General features: G+C 45.9%; 1 protein-coding gene across 1 annotated transcript in view; it reads left to right on the top strand.

Annotated features, from left to right (window-relative positions):
• Positions 1–2,084: 2,084 nt before the first annotated feature.
• Positions 2,085–27,732, top strand: part of GOLGA3 (golgin A3) — a 39,690-nt gene continuing 14,042 nt past the window's right edge. Inside the window, exons 1-13 of the mRNA XM_056859075.1 lie at positions 2,085–2,205; positions 3,906–4,187; positions 7,265–7,377; positions 8,868–9,556; positions 13,067–13,178; positions 14,332–14,638; positions 15,675–15,877; positions 17,313–17,450; positions 19,512–19,673; positions 20,522–20,890; positions 21,962–22,039; positions 23,682–23,945; positions 25,108–25,202. Of these exons, the coding sequence (XP_056715053.1) occupies positions 2,085–2,205; positions 3,906–4,187; positions 7,265–7,377; positions 8,868–9,556; positions 13,067–13,178; positions 14,332–14,638; positions 15,675–15,877; positions 17,313–17,450; positions 19,512–19,673; positions 20,522–20,890; positions 21,962–22,039; positions 23,682–23,945; positions 25,108–25,202 (2,933 nt within the window). The remainder of the gene's footprint in view (positions 2,206–3,905; positions 4,188–7,264; positions 7,378–8,867; positions 9,557–13,066; positions 13,179–14,331; positions 14,639–15,674; positions 15,878–17,312; positions 17,451–19,511; positions 19,674–20,521; positions 20,891–21,961; positions 22,040–23,681; positions 23,946–25,107; positions 25,203–27,732) is intronic.

The following is a 27,732-nucleotide window of genomic DNA, read 5'->3' as shown; positions in this document are numbered from 1 at the left end:
CTGCCTAGTAAACGTCAGGATGTGACGTCAACCCATGGGTCAGGAATGACCCGGTGCTTGCACAGGGGACCTTTACCTTTTAGGAATTAATGACCTATTTTCTAGTGACTCTTGTCTTCTCATGTAACCAAAGTATGACAGTCTTAGTTTAGTCATTTTAGCTTCTAGGGATTTATATGTACAGTTTGTTTGTTTTTCTTATTTAATATTTCTTTGCTTCTGTATGCACAGCATAATGATAGACTCTTCTTAATATGGCATATTCATTGATTGCTTTTATTCAGCCCCTCCTCCAAGGAGCTCAGGGTGGCATTCATGATCCCCTCTCCCAATTTTATCTTCCCAACAACCCTGTGAGATGATTAGACTGGGAGGTGGTGACTGACTCATAGTCATCCTGTTAGTGCTTGGATGGGAGATCACCAAGGAAGTCCAGGGTTGCTATGATGAGGCGAGCAATAGCAAACCACCTCTGAACATCTCCCTTGCCTTGAAAATCCTACGGGGTCACCATAAGTTGTCTGTGACTTGGTGGCACTTTCCACCAGCAACTCTTTTTAGGATTGCACTGTGAGTTGACTCTGTTGAGGCCAAAAATCAACCAGCAAGAGAGCCAGCATGGTGTAGTGGTTAAGAGCGGTGGTTGGGAGCGGTGGGCTCTGATCTGGAGAACCGGGTTTGATTCCCCACTCCTCCACATGAGCGGCGGAGGCTAATCTGGTGAACTGGATTTGTTTCCCCACTCCTACACATGAAACCAGCTGGGTGAGCTTGGGCTAGTCATGCTCTCTCAGCCCCACCTACCTCATAGGGCAGTGATGGCGAACCTTTTAAAGACCAAGTGCCCAAACTGCAACCCAAAACCCACTTATTTATCGCAAAGTGCCAACACAGCTAGAAGTCCACATGGGGCTAGGGGTTGCCAGGTCCCTCTTTGCCACCTGAGGGAGGTTTTTGGGGCAGAGCCTGAGGATGGTGGGGTTTGGGGAGAGACCATAGAGTCCAATTGCCAAAGCTTCCATTTTCTCCAGGTGAATTAAAATAGCAGATCTCCTGCTACTACCTGGAGGTTGGCAACCTCTGCATGGGTGGCCGAGCGGGGGAAGGAAAGCAGCTGGAGAATAGCCCCCACCCCTTCAGTTTGGTTCTTTTTCCAACTGTTATCTTCATACGAATTTAAAAAGACTGTTATGCGGGGGGGGGGGCTGACGGTGGGGACAGCCCTCTGCACATGCTCAGAGGCACCTTCGGTTGCAAGAATGAGCAGAGTGGAAACCCAAGCCAAGCGAAGGGCTTGGCTCCAGCACAAACACCAGGCGGGCCCCCGTTCGGCCCTCACTGCCAAGCCCCTGCGCTGCATTCACCAACCAGCCCGCTGCAGACGGCCGCCCAGGCATCCCACTCCCGGTCCAGCCCCGTCCCGGCTCCTCCTCTTCCACTCCTCAGCAGAAGGCTCGTCACTGTCTTCACTTCCGGAGCGCTGTGCTGGGGCGACGGCTCGCGTGCCCACAGAGGGCTCCGAGGGCCACCTCTGGTTAGCCACCACTGTCATAGGGTGTCTGTTGTGGGGAGGGGAAGGATTGTAAGCCGGTTTGAGTCTCCCTTAAATGGTAGAGAAAGTTGGCATATAAAAACCAACCCTTCTTCTTCTGGTGGTCCCAGTTTTTGAGAATTGGGGCTGTTCCTACATACGTAGGCCCACCCTTTCATTTGCCTAAGCCCATCCAAGCTTCTTTTCTTGGTCACGCTGCAAAGGAATGTCAGGCTGGCTTTTATATATGATAGATTTGATCGATCTGTAAAACAGCTTCTAAAAATAAATGTCTCTAATATCTGGAAAGAGATGCATCTTGGTGATTACTTTCTCCCCTGTCCCCCCTACAGACTACTTTAATAATCTCCTGGAATTTCTGAGTTGCCTGTGGGCTGTGCTGGACTGAGCTGCCTGCTCTAAAACAACTGATGAAAAGCGGTTAGCGCTGTGTGCCTGTCGGTAGCCGCGCCTCCAATGGAGAGAAAAAGGACTCTGTAATTTACTTGGAAGAGAGTTATTCGGCTGATGAGAGAATTCCCACGCCTTTGCCATGGACTCCTCTGGTCTCCTGCTGGAGAAGCAAACCAGCAATGGAGCCCCCTGCAGTTCCGAACAGCTTGCGGACCTCGAGGCCAAGTTGGATTCACCCACAGAAGGAGATAGCGCCGAGAGTAAGCAATTTATTTTGGTCGGGTGTTTTAAAACATGTAAACAGACCAATGGTCTGTGGAGTGGCATCAGATATCCCCCAGTGGCCAATCAAATGCCCTGGAAGGTCCGTAGATCAGTGGCAGAGCATCTGCTCGGTATGCAGAAGCCCCCAGGTTCAGTCCCTGGCATTTCCAGGTAAAGGGACTAGGCGAGTAGGTGATGTGAAAGACCTCTGCCTGAGACCCTGGAGAGCCGCTGCCAGTCTGAGTAGGCAATACTGACTTTGATGGACCAAGGGTCTGATTCAGTAGAAGGCAGCTTCATGTGTTCATGTGTGTTCATGTGACCATAAGACAGGTCAAAACCTCTCCCGTCATTTCTTACCAGCAACTGGTATACTTCCTCTGAACATGGAGGTACTGTTTAGCCATCATATAGTGGACCTATCCTCCAGGAATTTGTCTTCTCCCCCATTTCAATGCCATTTAAACTTAAATCTTGCTAGGTAGATTTTGTAATTTTTTTGTCTGTCCTGAATCTACTATAAAATACGTTCCTTGTTTGTTTGTTCGTTTGTTCATTCATTAGATTTGTACCCCACTTTCCCCAGCACAGCTGGGCTCAGGGTGGCTTCAAGCAACAATAAATACAGTATACAATAAACAGTATCATTGAAATATTTATTTATTTATTCGTTCATTCATTGGATTTGTACCCTGCCATCCCCAGCACAGTTGGGCTCAGGACAGCTTCCAAAAACAATAAAAACAGTATATAATATATAATATCATTTAAATATTTATTTATTTAATTTATATCCTGCTCTTCTCCTACTGAGGCTCCAGCGTCTTGATTTGCGGGTCATTTCCTTGCATCATCTGGGTAGGCAGGACTAAGATCTTTTGAACTTCCTGTCTTCCCCTTGGCGGGAAATAGCTTGCAAAATCCCAGTTCCATCCTACCTCCGAAGGGTTTGCAGGTCGTAAGCACAGCTCTGTGCTTACTTGGAATAGGTTTTCCTACCAATCGTTTTTTCAGCTCCTCTGTCTTGTGTCCGTAACTATCTCCTATCCTGTGTTGTTTTTTCCCTTTTATTCGTTGTCTAGTGTGTGATGAGTGTTAAGCTGCAGTACTGCAGTCAAAAGCTCTGCTCACGACCTGAGTTCGATCCCAACGGAAGTTGGTTTCAGGTAGCCGGCTCAAGGTCGACTCAGCCTTCCATCCTTCCGAGGTTGGTAAAATGAGTTCCCAGCTTGCTGGGGGTAAAGGAATGATGACTGGGGAAGGCACTGGCAAACCACCCCGCAAACAAAGTCTGCCTTGGAAACGTCGGGATGTGACGTCACCCCATGGGTCAAGAATGACCCGGTGCTTGCACAGGGGACCTTTACCTTTACCTTTTAGTGTGTGATTGATAGTTTTTTCGGCTCTTTGATCCCCCGGGCTAAATTCCCCTGGAGAATCAAAATGGCAGATGCAGCGACTGAGAGGGAGGACGACTTCCTCTCGGTGACTGATTACCACTTTATTATTCACTTTGGAGCAGCAGCATTTCTGAGTTCTAGAGCTCCTTTTTGTCCTTACTTTTCCAGGCCTTGACATCTCTTTTTGTCCGTACTTTTCCAGGCCTTGACATCTCCATCCGTGCCATTCACCAGTCATGCTTCTGACATCACGTTAGCATAAAGCAATGCAATATTATTGTCTTTTTCCCCCCCAGCTGCTTGCGCAAGTGACAGCAAAGCTCCACCTGAAGGAGAGGGTCTGGCACCAAACAACGAGGAAAGCCCTTTCCAGAATGGACCAGGATCTCCCTTTCCTGACCTCCCTGTGTCTTTTGATCTCGCCAGCAGTCCATGTGGGGAAAAGCCAGCTCCAGGTGTGCCTGGTTTCCATGCCAACCTAAAGTCGTCTCAGGGAGCTAGTGCTGAGGGCATAGTTCTTAGGAAAGAAGCGTTGCAGTCCCTCAAACTAAGCCTTCCCATGCAAGAAACGGAATTGTGTAAGCATCTCTCCGTGGCAGAGCCCATGCTTCCTCTTGCTCCATAAAAAGCTTTCTCCATTTCTCTCCGGAGAGGGGGGTCTCTGCAGAATCCCTCTCCAAATATGGCTTCAAGCTTCAGTTAACAGTGAATTGTGCTCTGTGGCCTCTGAAGCATGCGACTCTGCAAAAGTTAACAATACTTTGCTTACCAGTGCAGGTTGGATAGGTGCTGGCATTCTTTTCTTCTCCCAGTTTTATTTCTTTTCATTTCTTTTTCGTCCTTCCTTTCTCCCCCCCTTTTGTTTACAGTTCTGTTAACAAAAAACTAGAAAGCTTAGTGCCTAACGTTTCATTCCTTTTTGTTGGCCTTTTTGGATTTTTCCCCTTTGTAGAATAACATGGCTGCCTGCCAGTTTTGTTGGCTTGGGGTTGTTATTACAGGCCTAAGCTCTATTCTCGTCTCACAAAGAAATCAGAGTTTATTTGTAGTGAGCACAAACATGGCTTGTTCTTCAGCTCACACGCTCCTCCTCATGCATGGAGCATCAGCTGAAGATTTCCTGGTTTTAAGAAGTATTCAGTCTAAAGACAATGTGCTGCAATGACCAAATTTGTTTCATTTTTAGCAACTGGGATTCTATGCCAGGAATGAACCATGGTTTAGAATGCTGGCTGCTGGGAAAGGAAGGCACTGCAGTTGGTTAAGGTGCCTAGATTTGGCTGTCCTAGCAGCTTGATCAAACCAGAAAGTCTTCAGTCACAGCTGTGCACATGATGGGATCGGGAAGAAGGGAGACAGGAAAATAAAGCAAGTTTGTCCTCACTGCAAATGAGCCCCAGTTTGTTTGTGACCTCTGAATGCAGCCAACTGTATGCAAAAGACAAAGGAAGAACATTTTGTTTAGTGCATTGTACCTATGAGGTCAAACTACGCCAGGTTCAGCCCCGGCATGGTATTAATTTCTAATCCTGATAGGGTCCAACTATGACAGTGACGTATTTATTTATTTGGACTATTTCCACTCCACCTCTCCACAGAGCCTGCTCAAAGTCTCTTACAAATTAAAACCTAAAATGTAACACCATTAAAGTTTTCGGTTGATTTATCCCATGGTTATCCTTCCCTTGTGCTAAGTAGGTGACTAGGGTTCTCGAAGCAGGCAGTGCCTGTAACACGGAGGGCACTCTTACATGTCACTTGAAAGTGCCGTGACTCTTAACCTTCAGAGGAAGTGAATGGTGCTTTTGATAGCAATGCTTACACAATGGTACTGGGGTTTTTGGTGTGCTGGTGCGGCAACTCCTTTTGCTGTGCGAAAGAGAGTCAGCGTGGTGTAGTGGTTATGAGCGGAGGTTTGGAGCAGTGGACTCTGATCTGGAGAACTGGGTTTGATTCCCCACTCCTCCACGTGAGCGGCGGAGGCTAATCTGGTGAATTGAATTTGTTTCCCCACTGCTACACACGAAGCCAGCTGGGTGACCTTCGGCTAGTCACTCTCTCTGCCCACCTACCTCACAGGGTGTCTATTGTGGGGAAGGGAAGGCGATTGAAAGCCGGTTTGATTCTTCCTTCAGTGGTAGAGAAAATCGGCATATAAAAACCAACACTTCTTCTTCTGCGTGTTAGTAAGTGCATCTTACGAATGTTGCATGTTTTACTTTCATGCATGAATTTGGGGGGTGGCATCACCCCTCTTAATCCTACCTGGCTGGAAGGCATTGAGCTGGCAGCCAAGAGCCAGAAAATCTGTATTAGAATCTCTGCTTACTGCTGGACTTGGTGGGTAGCCTGTTGACACCTCTGTCTATCTGTCTGTCTCCATGTTCTAATGTTCTGCCTCCCAGGGCGGTGGTTGCAAAGACGAACAAAGGAGACTATTACATTTCTTTTCATACCAACAGTGCTATATAAAACGAACGTTTTCAGATTTGCTCGTAAAAGTGTGGCCTATTGGCTAGTCAAACTGCTTTGTTAGAACTGAAGCAGTCATCTTCTTTAGGAAGAATTTTCTAACAAAGCGGTTCCTCAGTGGGACAGGCTTCCTCGGGAGGTGGTAAGTGCTCCTTCCCTGGAGGTTTTTTAAGCAGAGGCTAGATGGCCATCTGTCAGCAATGTTGATTCTACGAACTTAGGCAGATCATGAGATGGAGGGCATCTTGGCCATCTTCTGGGCATGGAGTAGGGGTCACTGGGGTGTGTGTGTGGGGTGGGGAGGTAGCTGTGAATTTCCTGCATTGTGCAGGAAATTGTGCAGGTTGGACTAGATGACCTTGGTGGTCCCTTCCAACTCTATGAGATAGATAGATAGATAGATAGATAGATAGATAGATAGATAATTTATTTACGCCCCTTAGCCAGATAAAACAAGATAAAACAGGAAACATGGACTAAGCAAAGCAGGACTAAGCTTGTACAGAAGTACAAGCAAAGAATTACAGTCTGAGTCTTATAACACCTAAAAAGAAAATTACAGCCGTGACACATCTGTCAATTGCGCTAAGAGGCTGTTCTATGGCATTGAATTTTCATTGCTGCCATGCAAAATTTCAAAACCTGAAGAGTGACTGAGGGATTATCCCCTTGTAAGACCATCACAATCCTTTCTCCTGCCCTGTCAGGTCCCATTCTCAATAAGAGAGGCTCAATAAACTTTGAACGGGGTAATGTATAAAAATTGCAGTTCAGGAGGGCACACTCAATAGTTTCTAAGTCCCCTGATTTGCAGGGGCAGAACTCTGTGATTCTATGACTTATGTTCTTTCCTGCTGACTGTTGGCAGTCTGGCAGGGATCCCCTTGGCCTACCGGTGCCTTCGGGCTGCTGCACCCAATCTTGAATAGGCTCAGAGGGCAGTTTGGCAAGCGTGCAGTGTGGCTTTACCCTCCTTTCAGTGACTGACCAAAGCAGCTTTGTTGAAACAACGTTCGTCTCACCAGTCTCCGGCCTTTGTTCTCTTTTTTTACCTCCTCCCTCACTTCTTGTTCTTTCATAGTAAAATAATAATTACAAAAGAAAATACGCTGAGCCATGTGATTGACGCATGCAGAGTCCACCCACATAACAAATATCGGAAGCTTATCTTTTCACAATGCAGGTTCCTCTGACTCTTCTCTCCCGCTGGAGAGGGAAGAACAGATCAGACTTCAGGCAAGGAGGCGCCTGGAAGAGCAGCTGAAACAGTACCGTGTGAAAAGGCATCAGGAGAGAGTAAGAAACTTGGGGGCTGGATTTTCTGTTTTGCTTTTTATTGCGACTATTCTAATGAGTTCCTTGGGTGAGAGACCACCAAGGAAGTCCAGGGTTGCTACACAGAGGCAGGCAATGGCGAACCACCTCTGTTAGTCTCTTGTCTTGAAAACCCTAAAAGGTAAAGGTAGTCCCCTATGCAAGCACCGGGTCATTACTGACCCATGGGGTGACATCACGTCCTGATGTTTACTAGACGGACTATGTTGACGGGGTAGTTTGCCAGTGCCTTCCCCAGTCATCTGCACTTTACCCCCAGCCAGCTGGGTACTCATTTCACCGACCTCAGAAGGATGGGAGGCTGGGTCAGCCTTGAGCCGGCTGCCTGAAACCGACTCCCGTTGGGATCGAACTCAGGTTGCGAGCAGAGCTTTTGACTGCAGTACAGCAACTCACCACTCTGTGCTATGGTGCTAAGTCAGCTATGACTTGACAGTACTTTACACACATTCTAATGAGTTCAGCGAGCAGATCAGTGGACTTAAGTCTATGACATAGGGTGAGGGACCACAGTACAGTGGCAGAGGGTATGCAGAAGGTCCAAGGAATAGTCACAGCATCTCCAGTTAAAAGGATCTTGGGTAGCACCTTTGGGATTGGCTTTTCCTTGCCTGAGACCAATGGCAGAGGACCAATGGCCTGAACTGGTGTAAGGCTTGTGATCTTCAAATCAGGCTGCAGCAGGAGCTCAGCTTGTAGAAGGGCCACAGAATTTCTGCTGTGGCTCAGCCCTTGGCATGGGCAGGAGCCTTAGAAGCTGTGCAAACTATACAACCTATGCGTGACCATTGCAACATCGCCGACAGAAACTGATAGCCTAAAGGATGCCGCTTTACGTGCAATTCTTGCAGCTCTTCAGCAATATGCTCTTGTGTAATAAAAGCTGAAGATAGGACCACACTCTGTACAGTTTTGAACAACTGATGTCTCACTGTGATGCCATACAATTCTATCCATAAAGCTTGCTGAATTCATGAGGGATATGCCTGATTTATTAGTGCAGTGGTGTCAGTTTAATGGGCTACGAGGTTGTTGAGAAATTGCTCATGGGTCTCGAACTTGTTTATTTTATGGAACCATACTGGTTTTGGTTTGCTGCAATCCCCGGATTAACACAAAACCTGTCTTTGCCTCCTAACAACAAGCAAATACTTCTATTTGTTGTTAAAGTTTTCACACTGAAAAAGGAAACCGTCTCCTCTCTTCAGCAGCTTTAAAAAGGCAGCCTTGTGGCCTTTTATGATAGCTTAGCAAAACATCTTTATTGTCAGTTAAAAGCCCAGGCAATTAATTAATTGGCAGGGCCATTCAGTACAGAGTCACTCCATTGAAATTAGTGGCCTTATACCGGCGTAAGCCTACATAGCATAGCACTGTAAAAGATTTTTAATTGGTTCCCGGCCTAATTTAAATGATCTAGAATTGTATTCTCTTATTTTGCTCTTCTGTAGAAGCAATCTACATCTAAAACCCGTCCCTCAAGTACCCTCGACCCTGAACTAATGTTCAACCCAGAGATCTTGCCAAGGGCCAGCACTGTAGCTATGACAACAGAATACTCCTTCTTGCGGACCAGTGTCCCACGGGGACCTAAACTGGGAAGCCTGGGCCTTCCAGTGCAGTCTAAAGAGAGGAAAAGTTCCAAACCTTCGCGGTCAAGTAAGATCCGATCCCTGGCTGACTACAGAACCGATGATGCAGAGGAAAACACAGGGGGGACCATTACAGCTGCTGATTCACCCAGTGCTTCTCTAAGACAAAACAGAAACAGCCTGACTTCAGTCGTGTCTGAGATCAGACTGACCCCCGACCCAGACGACCACCTGGAAAATTCCTCCTTGGCGGAAGACAGCGTGTCGGAAATTGACGGAAGCGACATGGGCCTGAGGCTGGACGGCAACGAGAGCGACAGCTCCACCTACAGCAGCGTCTCCGGCAGAGGTCTGCACAGCACTTTACTGGGCGTGGAAAGCAAGCAGGGTATTTCAATCACTGTGAACGGCCAGGAGATTCCTTTGGATGCCGCCGGACAGTTTCCTTCCATCAGGGAAGTGTTGCAGGCCGCTGCGACGGAGCATCACAGCCAGGAACAGGAGCTGAATGGCGAGGTGAGGAGTCGGAGAGACAGCCTCTCCAGCAGGTAAGAATGCCGTGCGATGACTCTCTTATACTGTGCCCCTTGTCGTTGGCAGGAGCCTTTCTGCATTGACTTGTCTGCCGCCTCCATGTGTACTGTAGTAGTCCTGTGGATTGTGGAAGTTTTGTTTGGGGACATGATCACTGGGTGCGCAGTTGGTTTGTGTGGTGTGCCGGCAAACTCTCATTGCTGTTCAGCCTACTGAGCAAGAGAACGCACTCCTGCGTTTGCCTGTAGCAAGGAAATGTTGGCAGTAGCAGGCGAATTTTTGTTGAAGGCAGATTGCCTGCTGTTGCTGACCTCGTTGAGATATCCCCCTGTAAGGGTCTAAGTGAGTCAGCGTGGTGTAGTGGTTAAGAGCGGTGGTTTGGAGCGGTGGAATCTGATCTGGAGAACTGGGTTTGATTCCCCACTCCTCCCCATGAGTGGAGGAGGTTAATCTGGTGAACCGGATTTATTTCCCCACTCCTACACACGAAGCCAGCTGGGTGACCTTGGGCCAGTCACGCTCTTTCAGCCTCACCTACCTCACAGGGTGTCTGTTGTGGGGAGAAGAAGGAAAGGTGATTGTAAGCCAGTTTGATTCTGCCTTAAGTGGTGGAGAAAGTCGGCATATAAAAACCAGCTCTTCTTCTTCTAAGGAAGCCCGAGGATTTCCAGAATGCAGTTTGCGACCACTGCTGCACTGAAATGAATAGGCCCAGGCTCTGCGGAGAGGGAAGTTCCTCTCTAGCAGTTCTTCATACATGGAAGAATCAGGGTTCCTAAGGATCTGGCTGGTTTTGAGCAGCTTGTGGCTCTCATAATTGTGGCGATGTCCATCAGAAGGCAAGGGTAGTGGCTGCCTTGGAGCTTTAAAATAAAAATTAAGAAACTGAAGAGACGTCTTTGTTTTCAGACTAAGGATTACTTATCCTAAATGGTTTCAGGTAGTTAGCTGGATTGGTCTGCATTAGATGAGCAAAATTTGAGTCCTGTAGTGGCTTAAAAACAGACAAGATTTCCAGGGTATAAGCTGTCACATTGTAGATGGCTGAGCTTGAATTCATTCACAAGTTCATAACAATGGGCACCCCCACCCCCAGGCTGAATAGGGACATAGGATTCTTTTCTCACTACCTAAGCGTTGCTTCCCTGCTTGAATCAAGCGGATTACATTTTACATCAGGGGTGGGGAACCTTTTTTCCGCCAAGGGCCATTGGGATATTTATAACATCATTATCAACTTAAAAATTAGCCGACCAAGGCCTAGGCAGGCAGCTGCCCCAGATTACCCCCCCTACTGGCATGGGCAAGCAGGCAGGCATCCAACCGGTGGCGCACTCTCCCACCTGGTGGCACAGGATGGTCTGTTGCACCAGCTGGGCGGGCGTAGCATTCCAGCCACACGCTGGAGTTGCTCCTGCTCCGCATGGTCAGGGCCGGATTGTACAGCTGGCTCCTTCTACCTCCCCCTGCAGGGATGAAATGAGGACACACTGGCTAAGAACTCGCTCCCCCTGCGTGCATTCTGGCCCTGCTCCCTTCAACCCCTCTATTGTTGCCACTTCCACCCCCAGCCCTCTTGTAGTACAGAGGGAATACGTTTCTCCACGGCCCGGGTGGGAAAGGGTTAACAAAGTTTGTTGGGCAGTCCTAGCTAATGACTCTTCTGCAAGGGGGGAAAATGCTCCTTTTCTCAGCAAAACAAACTCATATCAGTCTTGAATAGAGGCTATTCCTGTCTGCGGGATGGGGCGGATCGCCAGTCTTAGATCCTCCTGAGCTAGAGATCTGCCAGGACCCACGAAGGGCCGGACCAAATGACTTTGTGGGCCTTAAACAGCCCCGGGCCTGACATTTCCCACCCCTGTTTTTCATTGTACCTTTGCCTCCTGACCCCCTTCCGTTAAACACCTTCTGACTGGGATATCAGGGCTCAGAAATCTCTGCTCCTACCAGTATGTGCTGAAGGTTTGACTCCTGAAAGCTTATACCTTGGAAATTTCATTGGTCCTTAAGATGCTACTGGACTCAAATCTTATCCTAAATGTGGATGGTTGTATGTTGTGCACTGTTTTATCCCAAGAGCTCCGATCAGCTTATATGTGTGTTTTCCTGGCAGTGCTCAGCACTGAGGCTGCTTAATTCCAGCAGCAGAACCGTGTACCACATGCATTCATTCTTCGAGGAGACTGCGCTCAGGGTCAACCCACTCAATGGGCTGGATGATACACTGGGTTGTCCAATGTTATATTTATGGGGCCATTACAGAAATTCTACTTCCTGTCTTTAGATCTTCAGTTGTCCTCTTCATACCTGTTAAGTATTTAATGTAGAAATCTCTCCAGCACGTTGCACTTAACTAAGATTTGAGGGTTCTTCCCCCAGACACTCTTATCCACTTCAGCCCTTTAAAAACGCAATTACTCTTCGTTTCTCAGAAGCTTGTTTGTCTCAGAAGCTTGTTTGTCTTCTATATTGTAGTGATGCCTGCATGCCTGTCTTTTTCAAATCAAGTGTTAATTAGCAGGTGGGTAATTAGTCAATAACACAAATGAGACACTGTCCTTCAGTGTTACTTCTCTGAAGATGCCTGCCACAGCTGCTGGCGAAACGTCAGGAAAGAAAATACCAAGACCATGGTCACACAGCCCGGATAACCTACAAGAACCGACAAAGCTGTTGTTTCTCTTCTAATTTAATGTTATTGGCTTGGGAGTGATCTGAATGGAGTATGAAATTTTTTTCATCCCTTTTGTAAAAGTGGAGAGTAAGTGATAGCTCTTTAGAAACTGCGTCTCTGTTGCACTTAGAAGTGGCATAAACCACATGCAGAGAAAAGGGTTTATTGAGTTTCTTTTGGTGATGGTGGTGATGGCCTGGCCTAGCTGTAGAAGAAGAGGAGGAGTTGGTTTTTATACCCCAATTTTCTCTCCTTTAAGGAGTCTTAAATAGACTTACATTCATCTTCCCCTCCTCACAACAGACACCTTGTGAGGTGGGTGGGGCTGAGTGAGTTCAGCGAGAACTGCAACTTGCCCAAGGTCACCCAGCAGGCTTCATGTGTAGGAATGGGGAATCAAACCCAGTTCTCCAGATTAGAGTCCGTTGCTCTTAACCACTACACCACGCTGGCCTTATCCACATCATACTGGGACCATTTACGTGTTATCAGTCCACAGAAGTTCCACATCAAGGAGTGTTGAGCTGCCAACTTTAGTTACACACAGCATTGTGCCTTTGGCCTGCCTCCTTGGGCACAGTTTTGTTGTTTGGTATAACTGCTGATTTTTGGAAGCGAGTTCTGCTTTTTATTTTTTATGATGGTGTCACTGCAGAGTAGGGTGTGGTTGCAGCTGCGTTGCCTTGATGTAGCTTTGCTGCCTATACCAGGATATCAGTCTGTGTTGGAAATATATCATGAGCTGGCGATGGATATATTGCTTCTGTTATAAGCATGCGGTGTGCATAAATAGCACCACATACACACTGAAGTCGTGTGCATGGCCCTGTGCTTTGTCTCTCCCCAGTATATCGATGGAAAGCTCCATTGCGGGCACACATGATGAAATTATGCAGGTCCTCAAAGAGAAGATGAGGCTGGAAGGGCAACTAGAAGCACTGTCGTTAGAAGCCAACGAGGTACAGACTTTTCTTTTTTAAAGCATTGAGGTGTATCAAAAGATCCCCTTGAACAATGATACAGAGATTGAGATTTAAAGAATTTTACAGCTAAGCCTGGATAACCAAGGAGAGTCTGTCTATAAATATAAATATTTATATAAATAAATATATTATATTTATATCTATAAATCTATTATATTTGTATCTATAAGTACAAATATATTTATAAAAATATATATTTATAAAAATATAAATATATACTTATTCTGTCCTTTCTCTGTGGTTTTCATTCTGTTTTGATACTTCATTTCATCATGAATCACTTTTTTTTTGCCTAGTGACAAATTGCCAACATTCCTCAATTGTTTCCACTGCCTGTGAAGGTACTTGTGTCTTGTATACCAGGGCTTGTAACAATCAAACAATTTATTTTGTGTATAAAACAAAGTTGGCACTTAACCAAATTGACAGTCTTGTTTTGCTTCCATTTTGGAGGTTTTTTTTCATTAATGCGCTTCTCCACTTTCCTTTAAAAGTAACGTTTTATTCTTGAAAAAATAGGCCAGATGGCAAATTCATGAATAGAGGTCTCCTTATGAATCAGATCTTTCCCACCCCTCCTTTCCCTCTGAGCTTCCCAGAAAGAGTCTTTTGTTCCCTCATCACTACCATTCTGATTCCTACTTAGATTCACATAACATTTAAAACTGAGAAATAATATCCACCATTCTTTATGATAAAGTTGTCTCTAACTTTTCTATAAAGTTGTCTCTAACTTTTCTATAAAGTTTTCTATAACTTTTCTATAAACACTTCTGCGATTCTAACTCTTCAGTCTTTACTGGGGTTTGTTTGCTTCTTGCTTACAAACCATGGTTTGTTGCAAACTGTAGTTCATTGCAAATCAGAACGACCTTTCAGTTACCAAGCTGCATATGAGAGAAAACTGGAGGGAACACATGGACAACCATGGCTTGTTCTTATGTTTGAATGCTGCCAAAAGCTTTGTTGAGGTTGGGGGTTGAAGAATGAGAGGTTAATAAAGCATTACGTGGGAAAGTAGAGTTTAAGGAGGACTCTGAGGAAGGGACATCTGATCTGAAACGTCTAAACCAACTTGGATTTTTCATGTCCTCTGGAACTGTCATTTTTTAAAAAATGGTTTTCTCAGGCTCTTAAAGAAAAGACAGAACTGCAGACCCAGCTTGCCGCATTGAGCATGAAGCTTCAGACCCAGATGGAACACAGTCAAAGCAGCCAAAAGAAACAGGATTCCCTGAACTCGGAGGTGGCCACCTTGAAGCAGTCTTGCTGGGACCTGGAGCGAGCCATGGCGGAGCTGCAGACCGCCTTGGAGGTCAAGAACGCCAGCCTGGCTGCTTCTAATAATGATTTGCGTGTGGCAGAGGAACAGTACCAAAGACTCATGGGGAAAGTGGAGGACATGCAGAAGAGTGTCCTTAGCAAGGATAGTGCAGGTAGGTGCCTGCGTGTTTTTCTCTTCAATATTTTTTTAAAATAAGTTTTATTGTTAGAAAGTGCAAAAAAAAAACCCACAGGAACATCAGAAATAAATAAAGAAAAAAAAAAAACACTGCATAGATACAAAGACTGCAAGAAAAAAAACCCATCACAAAAATTACATTGAACAAGAAAAAGACCATTCTTGAACTTCATTTGCAAACCCCAATGGGAGCATTAATACATTCCACTAATTCTCTGCTCATTAAGACATAAAATATTGGTTTACGTAATTAAATTACTTATATTACAGTCCGAGGTTTTACCGAAATAAAGTAACAAATTACCCCACACCTTATTAAATTCTTCCCCCACCTTATATCCTTGACTTATTCTGGTATTAAAAGTAAATTTTTCCAAAATCATGAACATTTTTATTTTTTGTCGCCAGCTATCTCTTCAATATTTTTAATGCTGTCTCTTCCTGTCACACAGCTCTTGGGGTAGTTCATGGCATAATGACAATCATCATCAAAGAAATAAAGCATAGTAGCAGAAAACGGTAATAAATCATGGCATCAATAAAAAACACTGATTAAAATATAACAGCAGCAGCCAAAAAGAGATTTAATTCCAATGGAGTTTTACTGCGTTCAGGCTAAATGTGTGTATATATAAGCTATCTTGAGACTCTTAAAGGTCATTCAGGATATCCAGATCTCACTGGGATATGGTTCTTAGACTAATTAATGAAATGAAATAATCTTTTACCATCAGACCATATGATAATTCTTTTATGTTATTGGCTCAGACTATGGTTTGCAACAAACTGGTTTGTAAGCAAGAGGCAAACAAACCATAGTTTGTGGCTGAGGTGTACAGTATTTACTCACATGCAAGAAATATGTGTTAATCTCTTCATTCAGGAGCCAAATGCGAACTTTCCAGGGGGAGCTCATGCTTTCTTAAGGCACATCATCTTTGCCACAGATAGTTTTGTTTACCCTGACCGCACCCTTTTAATTTCTCTCCCCCCCCCCCTGGGTTCTTTAGTTCATGACCTCCGGCAGCAGCTTTCGTCTTTGCAAAGCCAGCTTCAGCAGGTGCAGCTGGACCGCACGACGTTGACCAACAAGCTGAAATCGTCTCAAGCGGAGATCGCTTCGCTGCAGAAAGTTCGGCAGTGGTACCAGCAGCAGCTGGCTGTGGCACAGGAGGCCAGGGTTAGGCTGCAAAGCGAGATGGCAAACATACAGGTCAATACGATTTTCCTTTTCTTCCTTACTAATTGTTCAACTGCAGTGCTGTGGCGCTTTGCGCCATAGGAAGAAAAAGGGGGCCACCCCAAAACACAACAAAAGCGAAGAAATAATTGGTGCAAGGGAAATAATATTTTAATAAGTTCTGTAACCCCAATGCGTTTCGCGTAAGCTTCTTCGGGGGGAATCTTTTTCTACTTTAGCGTCCCATGCAAGCTGAAGTAAAAAAAGATTCCCCCTGAAGAAGCTTATGCGAAACGCATTGGGGTTACAGAACTTATTAAAATATTATTTCCCTTTCACAAATTGTTTCTTCGCCTTCACTTTGCAGAATACACTGGCCCTCTCCCTTAACCCCTGTTACTGTCTTGTGAATGTGAGGATAAGAGTCGCCCGAGACTAGCTTTGAAGCTTCGTGGCTGACAAGGAACATGTACAAGAGCATCCCAGATCCAAATCCTTCTAAAACCCTCCCCTTTCCCCTTTATCTCTAAACCTTTAGACAGGGATCTCGGAAACCACTATATACATAAATGTATGTGTAGTTGTATGTTTGTGTATATACACACTTTTACCCCCACACACAGGCATAAAGCCAGTTGGTTCTGAGGCATCAAAATTGTTAGGGTACTTCCACATCACTTAGAAAGCTGAAATACAGCACACGCAAAGGCTCAGGTCAGACATCACACCAAAGCTTGGTTTGTGTTAATGATAGTTTAGAACCCTAAACCTTGGTTTGCGTTTCCAAATGAACAAGCAAGCCATGGGTTAAAGCTGCATAGCTCTTTTCATTTCACACCTGCTCATTAATTCATTCCCTTGGTACAGTGACCTCTGGAGGTGGAGCAGCAGCCACAATTGTGGTTTGTCAGTTTAGATACCACATGAAACCATAGTTAGTATGAATGACTGTTTCAAGTGTGGTGTAGTGGTTAGAGTGCCAGACTAGGATCCGGGAGACCCAGGTTCAGATCCCCAGTCTACCATGGAATCATGCTGGGTGACCTTGGGCAAGTCACACACTCTTGGCCTAGCCCTACCTTGCAGAGGTGTTGTGAGGATAAAAACGGAGGAGAGGAGGAGGATGTAAACCTCTTTGGGGTCTCCACTGGGGAGAAAAGCGGGTTATATACGAAGTAAATAAAGCCCACTTCATACCATGGTTTGCCAAACAATTGTGAACCATGGTTTGTCAATTCAGGCATGATACCAAAACATAAGCTTCTTTAAATATGGTTTGCCATGATGTTTAAACTAAACCGTAGTTTGACATCACAAAATGGGCTGTTTGTGCATCTTTCCTTCAAGATGGGGGACACACAAAATGTACACCCAAATAGTTTGAGTACCCCCTCCCCCCTTTTTATTACTGTAAAAGAACATCTAAGATGCTTAGAATATAGCTACTTTTGTTTTTTGTCTCCCAAAGGCTGGGCAGATGACCCAAGTAGGCCTCCTGGAACACCTTAAGTTAGAGAATGTAACGCTCTCTCATCAGTTAACGGAGACTCAACACAGATCCATCAAAGAGAAGGAACGGATAGCCTCACAGCTGCAAAACATTGAGGTGAGGTTCGCAGGGATGCTCTCTCGACCAGTTGTAAATGTTTTCCAACATTTATGTGGAGGCACAGGTCTTAAAAAGTGCATAATCCTAAATATGCTTGTTTAGAAGTAAGACACCCTTCACCCATTTGGTTGTGTGTACATGTATGCATGTGAAGAAAATGCCTGTTTGCAAATATTTTACATATAGGCCATTTATGCAGGATCAATTTTGATGCTTGCTCAAAGCTCTTTTTTTAAATGCGACCTTTAAAATGCCTATTCACGGGGTCCCAACGCAAAAGGAAAAATTCCACCACCCCCACTTGCCTGCTCCTTCGTTTCTTCTATTAGCAACTGCTGTTTGCATAGCTAACGTGCGGCTGTGATTTTGCATGCTTCCTTGAAGGGATTCTTTGAGGGGATTCTTTGAGGCGGGGGTGGAGCAAACACAATAGGTCGTGTTAAAGGGGCTCTTAAGAAATGCGAAGCAGGTATGCACCAGCTTCACAGTCACTTCCTGAATGACGGTTCAGTGTGAAAAACAGCCTGGAACGCACTGCTAATTACCAAGCATCAATGGCCACAGAGACATTTGCTGCCATGGAATTTGTGGAGACCTTCATTTCCACTGAAATCAAAAGAATTTGGAATGCAATGAAGAAGAAGGTGCAGTCAAGTTGCAAATGACTCATGGAGCTGCCAACCATGGGGCATTCAAGGCAACAGAGGAGCAGGGGGGCTTGCCATTGCCTTCCTCCATGTGGCAATCCCAGTCTTACCTGGTGGTCTCCCATCCAAGTACTGATGTGGCTGACCCTGCTTAGCTCCCGTGCTCTGATGGGCTCGGGCTAAGCTGGGCTTATCGGGCTGCTTTGGAATGTGGTAGCATCTCCTAAAAGTGACAGCTGTTTCCTCATATTTGACAAATGTTACAGAAGCCCCGCTACCTGGTGGGAAAAAGTATAATCAGAAAGTGGATACTTAATGGAAACTTGGTATTTCATTTCATTCTATTGTAGTCTGACTGTATAGTAGGGTAACTGTGCACAGGGGAGTTGTGATTCTCTAATTGGCATTTAATAAGTTGCTTGCCTCCTCTGCAAAATGAAACACTTTTGAAAGGAAATACACAAGGAACTTTTCTTTGTGTTTGAACACCTTCTGACATTTTGATCATCAATGCTGCAGGTGGAGCACCGGTGTTAAAAAAAATAACCTTGTGATCTCTCGTGCTTAAAATAGCCTTCTGCGAGGGTAGTGCAGACACCGAAGAGTACTTGTCTTCTTCCACCAGTGAATATGGATAATATTTCTTTCACTTTAAAGGAGCCAGCATGATGTAGTGGTTAAGAGTGGTGGTTCGGAGAGGTGGAATCTGATCTGGAGAACCGGGTTTGATTCCCTGCTCCTCCACATGAGTGGCAGAGGCTAATCTGGTGAACTGAATTGGTTTCCCCACTCCTACACATGAAGCCAGCTGGGTGACCTTGGGCAAGTCACTCTCTCTCAGCCCCACCCACCTCACAGGGTGTCTGTTGTGGGGAAGGGAAGGGAAGGTGATTGTAAGCCAGTTTGATTCTTCCTTAAGTGGTAGAGAAAGTCGGCGTATAAAAACCAACTCTTCTTCTACTTCTTCTTTTTCTTCTACTTCTTCTTCTACTACTACTACTAGAGATACCATTTGAAAAGTTCTCCATATTAACTAATGGGAAAAGATAGGTACTCTTTTCTGTGTGTGCTTGGTTTTCATATTTAAAACCATCTAGCTTGATCGTGCATGGTGTTCTATACTAGGAAGCAAGTGTAGCTCAACGGGAATTACTCCCAAGTATGTGTATTTAGGATTGCATCCTAAGAGCAACAAGTGGGAGATCACCATTTATAACCTGAGATCAACACTGGCCATTCTAAAGAAGTATTATTTTCAAAGCTCAGCAACTTTGATTAGAGACGGATCTCTTAGGAAAGCAGAGGACCAAACTGGAGTCAATCCATTTTTAAAATTTCCCATCTGCTGTTTATTAGCACCGATATCGAAGTTTTTCCATGCCAGAGCTCACGGCTTCTTTTTTTCAAACAGGCTGACATGTTAGACCAGGAATCAGCTTTTCTGCAGATCCAAGAGGCCAAGAGCATGGTGGAAGAGGACCTGCAGAGGAAACTTGAGGAGTTTGAGGAGGAGAAGGGACAGCTGCGGAAAATGGCTGATTCTGCAGCAACGTTGGAGCAGGATCTAGAGCAGGTGGACATGACTAGAAGATCCCGGGGGCTCTTTGAAAGGCAATCGAGTGTAGAAAGCTTGACTTCATAATTTGCATCTTAGGCTTGAAATAGTGAGGGCAGGGAATATACAGATATAAGCAAGGGATGCAAGCCCCCTTAACACATCTTTCAAAAATGCTGGTGGGCAGTGGCAGCTCAGGTTGTCCCCCACCCCCCTTCATACCTCGCTGCTGCCACCACCCCTGCATAGGAGTCAGAGGCCCTGTTTACCTTTTATCTGCTCCCTTAAAAACAAACTGTAATTAATCAGCAACAATAAAACAGCTCAGTTCATTAAGTGGAAACAAAAGTTGACGGGAAGGTATCACCACAGTTTCTGTTTTCCAAGTACCCATGACAAAGCTTTGGAATTTAAATAAGATTGCAATATACCTCCTCCAGAAGTTCATTCTAGAGCAGGGGTGTCAAACATATGGCCCGGGGGGCAGATTCGGCCCCTTGGGAACTCTTAATCCGGCCTGCGAGTCAGCTAAGGCAGCCACCTCCCCCTCGATCTGGGCTTATTGGGTCGCCAACCCAGTCAGCTACCACCACCCACTCCCGATCTGGGCTGGCGAGTCATGGCCTGGCCTGGCCCGACCAAGTGTCATTTATGTCATATCCAGCCCTTGTAACAAATGAGTTCAACACCTCTGTTCTAGAGCTTCAGGGGCCACCCCAGGAAAAGCCCTGTTCCTTTCCTCCTCCTCGTGCCCAGTCTACATAGGTAATGGTGCTTGGGGCAGAGCCCTGCTTCTAGATCTTAATTGCCTGATAGGGGTGGGCTCGTGCCAGGGAGAGAATCCTAACAGGTTTTGCCCCACTCAGGTGAAATTGACGCTGAATCAGCGAGATCTTCAGGTGGAAGCTTTGCAACAGGAGCAGCTGGACCTCATGAAGCAGCTGACTTCCACTCAAGAGATGCTGCAAACCCGCGAGGAGTCCTTGAGCGACCTTCAGACGCGTTATGATGACGTGGAGTCCCGGCTGGCGGAACTGCAGGGGGAGGCCACCGCCAAGGATGAGACCATCCAATTTTTGCAGAACGAGAAGATCGTCTTGGAGGTGGCCCTGCAGGTAGCAAAAGCAGGGAAAGAAGGCCTCAATGAAGGAGTCAGGCATTTGGGAGAAGGCGCCGAGGCAGCGTCGGACACATTGGAGCAACTGAAGCAGGAAATAGCGATAAAATCAAGTCAGGTAATAAGCTCTTCCTCCATTCACCCTTCTTTCCTTTAAAAAAATTAGAATCAAAACATGTGTTGACAAGTCCTTCCTGTACTGTGAATGCTTATGACGCTTCAGTAACATCACAGCAAGCTCAGCCAGTGTCAGGCCAACAAAATATTTACATGTCCCCCAAGTCCCAACTGCAGCACAGTGTCCAGGTTAATGGGAAATACCATGTAGCTTATCTGGCTTATACATTTCTATATCCCACATTCTAGTAGAACCCTTCCAGGAATTTGTCTTGTTGGTGGTAGGTTTAACATCTGCTGTTACTAGTGTTCCCCCTGTTGGGTTGTGCACAAGTGATTTCAATGTTTAATCGTTGGAAATGAATGAGACAGGTGTCATGCAGCAGCTAAGAAAATGAGGTGTGCGCAGTCTGTGTCAAGATAATAAGGGTTTATCAGGAGCAGAATTAGGTGGTAGGATTGGCTCTGAAGTCCTTCTGTGAATGCCACGGCATCTTCCTACTTGCAAACAGAAACGTTAAAGAGCAAGCGAAGCTGTGGTTTTCTGATTTTCTCTAATGAGTTCACACGCTAAACGAAGTCCATGGAGAATAATGGTGTAAAGAATTTGGCCGGTAGAAAGAATATTAACATTTATTAGCTTGAAAGAGAAGAGTTTCAGCAGCTCCTTTTCTCCCTAAGCCCTAAGAACCTCTAGCATCCCTCTGGGAGTTTAAAAAAAAATCTGAAGGCTCAAGAACTATTTTTTCATTTTTAGTCCATATCCAGTTGTAATCGGCGGTGTAGTGGTTAAGAACGGTGGTTTGACACGGTGGACTCTAATCTGGAGAACTGGGTTTGATTCCCAACTCCTCCACATGAGCGGCGGAGGCTAATCTGGTGAACTGGATTTGTTTCCCCACTCCACCTGAAGCCAGCTGGGTGATCTTGGGCTAGTCACACTCTCTCAGCTCCACCTACCTCCCAGGGTGTCTGTTGTGGAGAGGGGAAGGGAAGGTAATTGTAAGCCGGTTTGTTTCTTCCTTAAGTGGTAGAGAAAGTCGGCATATAAAAACTAACTCTTCTTCAATAGGTGGAGAATCTGCAGCATGAAAGTGCAAGTCTCAAGAAGCAGTTGCAGAAGGTGAAAGAGCAGTTCCTTCAGCAAAAGGTGTGTATGTGTGTCCTTTTCTAAAATCCCTCCATTTCAAATTAATGTTTTGATTTCACCTCTTTCAGGGCCCATGCAGCCAGCGTGATGTAGTAGGGCGGTGTGGTGGTTAGAGTTCCAGGCTGGAAGCATAGAATCACAGAGTTGGAAGGGGCCATACAGGCCATCTAGTCCAACCCCCCTGCTCAATGCAGGATCAGCCTAGAGCATCCCTGACAAGTGCTTGTCCAGCCTCTGCTTGAAGACTGCCAGGGAGGGGGAGCTCACCACCTCCCTAGCTAGCTGATTCCACTGTCGAACAACTCTTAACTGTACATTTCCCCTCCTAATATCCAGCCGGTACCTTTCCGCCTGCAATTTAAACCCATTATTGCAAGTCCTATCCTCTGCTGACAACAGGAACAGCTCCCTGCCCTCCTATGAGTGACAGCCCTTCAAATACTTAAAGAGAGCAATCATGTCTCCCCTCAACCTCCTCTTCTCTAGACTAAACATTCCCAACTCCCTCAGCTAGGATCTGGGAGGGCCAGGTTTGAATTCCCACTCTGCCATGGAAGCTCGCTGGGTGACCCGGTCGCACACTTTCAGTCTACCTCACAGGCTTGTTGTGAGGATAAAATGGAGGCGAGGAGAATGATGTGGGCCACTTGGTGTTTGGTGTCCACGTGGAGAGAAAGGTGGGGGATAAATGAAGTAAATAGAATACATAATGATCCTTGCTTATCCATAACCAACCGATTGGGTGCCAAACAAGGGGAGGTGTCCTCCCTTCATAGATAGAATCCTTCTTGGCAGGGAATGCGAGGAAGGGAAGCATGATTTGGATCCAGACTAGATATTTCTGTGGGCATTGGGATTTCCACCCAGGGAGCATGATTGCCCCCCCCTTCTGTCATGCGGCAGCTTAAAAGTCCTCCCAAAATGTTGTTCTTGGGGAGGGGCTGCGGCTCAGTGGTAGAGCATCTGCTTAGCATGCAGAAGGTCCCAGGTTCAATCCCCGGCATCTCCAGTTAAAGGGACTAGGCAAGTAGGTGATGTGAAAGATCCCTGCCGGAGACTCTGGAGAGCCGCTGCTGGTCTGAGTACACAATACTTTGATGGACCAAGAGTCTGATTCAGTATAAGGCAGCTTCATGTGTGTTGATGTGTCTCTTCTCCCCTGGGAACAGGATTTCAGGTGGAATTTTGGGCTGCTGGAGAAGGGGGGTGGGAATTGCACTTTGTATGTGTAAATTCTCTTGCCCAGGGAAATATTAGTCTGGTGGCAACCCCTTGATTCCACAGTCCCAATTGTGAACTCTTGGCCGTGGTTAAGAGAGAGCCTCTTTACATTTCCACTGGCCTGGAATGACGTTGCTATGCAGCTGCATGCTTTATTGGCTTATTTATTTGTGCAAATCAAAACCAATTTATTTATTCAGTTGAAAATTAAGTTGAAAATTATTCAGTTGAAAATTAATAAAAATATTATAATAAAATTTATTTATTCAGAAAAATAACAATTAGCTTATATAACTGTAGGATGGACTCGCTTGAGTCCACTTTGCTTAGTATGGATGAATCTCACAGATGTAGCCTTTAGTCTTTTATGCTGTAATGACTTTTAAAAAACTAGTATCTCAAACTCTCATTTGCCATCTAGGTGATGGTGGAAGCTTACCGAAGAGATGCCAGCTCGAAAGATCAATTAATCAGCGAACTGAAAGCGACGAAGAAGAGACTGGACTCTGAAATGAAGGCATTGAAACGCGAGCTCCTGCAGCTTCAGGGGGAGAAGAAATCTGTGGAGGTGGAAAAATCACGGCTGGAGAAGGAAGTGTCTCAGGTTCGGCAGCAGATGGAAGAGTTGGAAAGCCATCTGCAAGCAGCGCAGAGGGAACGAGACAACATGGAAACCCAGCTGCAGGTGTGGAGGAACACTAGCCCATCCTTTTAGCCCTCCAGATAAATATAGAATATCAGTTCAGACTTAACATGAAACCATGGTTTATTTATTTTAACCGTGGTTAGTGTGTGATGCCCTGACCTAGATAGCCCAGGCTAGCCCTATCTCATCAGATCTTGGAAGCTAAGAGGGTTCACCCTGGCTAGTATTTGGATGGGAATCCTCCAAGGAATACCAGGGTCATGACATGGAGGCAGGCAATAGCAAACCCCCTTTGTTCGTCTCTTGCCTTGAAACCCTACAGGGTCGCCATAAGTCAGCTGTGACTTGATGGCACTTTCCTCCACCAGTTTGTGATACTAGGATTCAACTTGCAGACGATGGTTCACATCATGCTGTTTCTTCAAAAGTTGGTTTCATTGGTGGGGGAGATGGCTAGCAAGAGATGGTGAAAGGCTTTGCTTTTGAGCCACTCTGGCCAGCTTTCTCTGTAGCCTAAGGAAGTCAGTGCTAGGGAACGCTAAGGATTTCCATGTTCATCATCATCATTGTGTGCTGTCAAGTTCCAACCGAATCATGGTGACCCCAGGGCCATGGGGTTTTCAAGGCAAGAGATGAGCAAAAGCTGTTTGCCATTGCCTTCCTCTGAATAGCAACTCATTTTCCTTGGCGGCCTCCCATCCAAGTACTAATCATGGCAGACCCTACTTAGCTTCCAAGCTCTGTTGAGCCACTCAGACTAGTCAGTGCTATTCAGGTGGCTATTTTTTGTCTTCATGTCACTCAAAACCAAATTGTGGTGTCAGATCTTGGTTTTGAGGTGCCCTAATTAATGGTAGTGGACTGGCCAACATTCAGACTTTTCACACTAGCCATAAGTAGTTTAATTAAACCATACGTCTGAAACAAGCGTTTGTCTCAGTCTGTTGGTGTGTGTCACTTGGAGTGGCTAAATGGCTTTTGGGTCAGAAATGCCGGGGAAGGAGCACCAAGTATCTGGGATACATGGATGCACTAATGTTGTAGCATCGATTTATGGTTACAGGATGGTGGTAGAGAGCTGGCGAGGACACTGTGTGTGGGTCATTTCGCTTGAGTTTATTCATTGGCCATACCTTGGTTGACACACACAAATCCTTTGGGGTGTGAAACGTGTCGCTTATGCTCGTCTTTTGTGTTTTAGTCCTTGCAGTTTGACAGAGAACAAATGGCTGCTCTTGCCGAGATGAATGAAGCACTAAAGCAGCAGGTAGATGAAATGCAACAGGAAGCCAAGATGTGAGTATAGCCGAGTGCCTAGCCATGCCATGCGGAATAATTTCTTTACATCTTTGTTCACCTTCCAGTGCCTGCATGCACACACAACCATGTCAGCAAGCTTATTGTATAATACGGCCTCATTTCTGTGGATTTCTCATATCTGTCTGGGTGGTCTGTAGAACTGAAACGGTTGCATCCTCTAACAGGCTAATCCAGTGAGAGCTCAGCAGCTGTCCCTCTTTACTTGTGAACATGCATCCGTCTATGTTCACCGCCCTAAGTGGTGTTTCCATTGCCCTTTTAGTTTAGACTGGAAGGGATAGGACAGAACTGAGGAAAAGGTTCAAGAACCCAAAGAGTGGAGAGCAGCCAAGGCTTCCGTCAAAACCAGAGCACAAGTCTGAAATTAGAGTAAGAAATGGACTCGGAGTGAAACGTGAAAAGAGGATCTGGTTTTCTCACAGGTGCCAGTGCACAAGTCAAACAGCATGACCAATGCCAGAGAGAAGAGTCTATAGTAGGGGTGTCAAACTTACTGCCCGGGAGTCGGAGCCAGCCCCCTGAGAGCTCTTATCCGGCCCGGGAGCCAGCTGAGGCAGCCCCCCCCCCCCAATCCTGATCTGGGCTGGCAAGCCCACTACAGGCTCTGCCGCCAAGGCAGCCGCCCCCCTACTCTCGATCTGGGCTGGCGAGGCATGGCCCGGCCCAATCAAGTGACATTTATGTCATATCTGGCCCTTGTAACAAATGAGTTTGACACCCCTGGTCTATAGCACCTGAAGCCAGGAGTTGCAAGGTCAAATTTCTCTCCTGTGGCAAACTAGGGAAGCTTTGTGGACATTTTTTGGACTGTTTCTGAAGCCATGTAGATGAATGATTGCTATCTCAAGCACTTCCAAACCCGTATCAGACTTTGCCTACCCACTGATGATGGGTTAGCTACATATACCGCACCAAGAATATCACACAGTCAGTAGCTGCACAATAGCTACTCCACATACTACTATTTATTTGGCAGCCTTTAGTTCTGTTGCTTATTCGATTATTGCTGTCGTACTCATCAATGATGGTTTTTTTCTACGAGCGTTGTGTTAATGAAAGTCATAAACACACAAATCTGCCTTATACCGAATCAGACCTTTGGTTCACCAAGGTCAGTATTGTCTACTCAGACCGGCACAAATCTGCCTTATACAGAATCAGACCTTTGGTCCACCAAGGTCAGTACTGTCTACTCAGACTGGCAGCGGCTCTCCAGGGTCTCAGGCAGGGGTCTTTCACATTGCCTACTTGCCTGGTCCCTTTAACTGGAGATGCCGGGGGTTGAACCTGGGACCTTCTGGATGCCAAACAGATGCTCTACCACTGAACCACAGCCCCTCTCCAAGGCTCTCCAGGGTCTCAGGCAGAGGTCTTTCACATCACCTACTTGCCTGGTCCCTTTAACTGGAGATGCCGGGGGTTGAACCTGGGGCCTTCTGCATGCCAGGCAGACACTCTACCACGGAGCCACGGCCCTTCCCCAAAGCCACTTAAGTAATTTCAAAACAGATCAACGAGCTTTCTTGCTAATTTTGAGAACTGCACTGCTGCCCATGGGTAGTTAATGCGGATGGGTAGTTAATGTGGCCTCAAATTCTCTTAAAAGTAGCTTCCTTAGGCTAATGCGTCTGAATTATATGGCTTTAAGGGAACAGTGCTTTAAAAGAAGACGGGATTTGATTCTTACAATATGTTTGCCTCTTGTTTTGTGTGACTTGTTTAATTATTTGCCTGCGTGATGCGAGTTTTTGTTTGTTATCCCCTTTAGTATTTAATCCCAATTAGTATAAAAAAAATAGAGTGGGATTAATGAGTGTTTTGTTTTTTGGGATTGTTGCCAACATTCTGTTCATAGGGCCATTTGTTGAACAGCTCATGCTGCGCACTGTGGATGCGCTACTGATATTCTGGTCAAATTAACTTGAATTAAATGTTAATATTCATGCCATCTGAGCTCCAGCCCAGAGTTAAGTCGATTTCTTTTGTTCTGGGGGAAGGGGGAGGGAAGAGCTCTGTTCTCGCAAGCTTGAGGCAAGGTATGGCAGATGTTGCCAGTGATGGGTTTTGGGCATCATTAAAGGATCAGAATGTGGGGAGAGGGAACAATCAGATCTGATCTATGCAGCGTCCCCATAAGCTTTTCTGTGGAAGGGCCACTGAAATTAGTGGAAGCTGCTTCAGAATAGGGTAGCTCCTTTGAATGAAGAGGATACCTTGCTTTTCCCTACCTTTAAGGAGTGTCAAAGTGGCTCACGATCACCTACCCTTCCCTACAACAGACACCTTGTGAGGTAGGTGGGGCTGAGAGTGTTTGGAGAGAACTGTGACTAACCCAAGGTCCCCCAGCAGGCTTCATGTGGAGGAGTGGGGACTCAAACCCAGTTCTCCAGATTAGAGTCCACCACTCTTAACCACTACGCCACGGTGACACTTCCCAGCAATAGAGCCTCGTGTTAATTAGCAAGGAAGGAGGAGGTGTGCCAGTTGGCTTTCTTGGTGGTGACGC

The sequence above is a fragment of the Euleptes europaea genome, chromosome 13, assembly GCF_029931775.1.
Source record: "Euleptes europaea isolate rEulEur1 chromosome 13, rEulEur1.hap1, whole genome shotgun sequence".
In the NCBI taxonomy this organism is placed as follows: domain Eukaryota; kingdom Metazoa; phylum Chordata; class Lepidosauria; order Squamata; family Sphaerodactylidae; genus Euleptes; species Euleptes europaea.
Note: the sequence above shows the minus strand (reverse complement) of the source record. Positions and strands in the feature narration are given on the sequence as shown.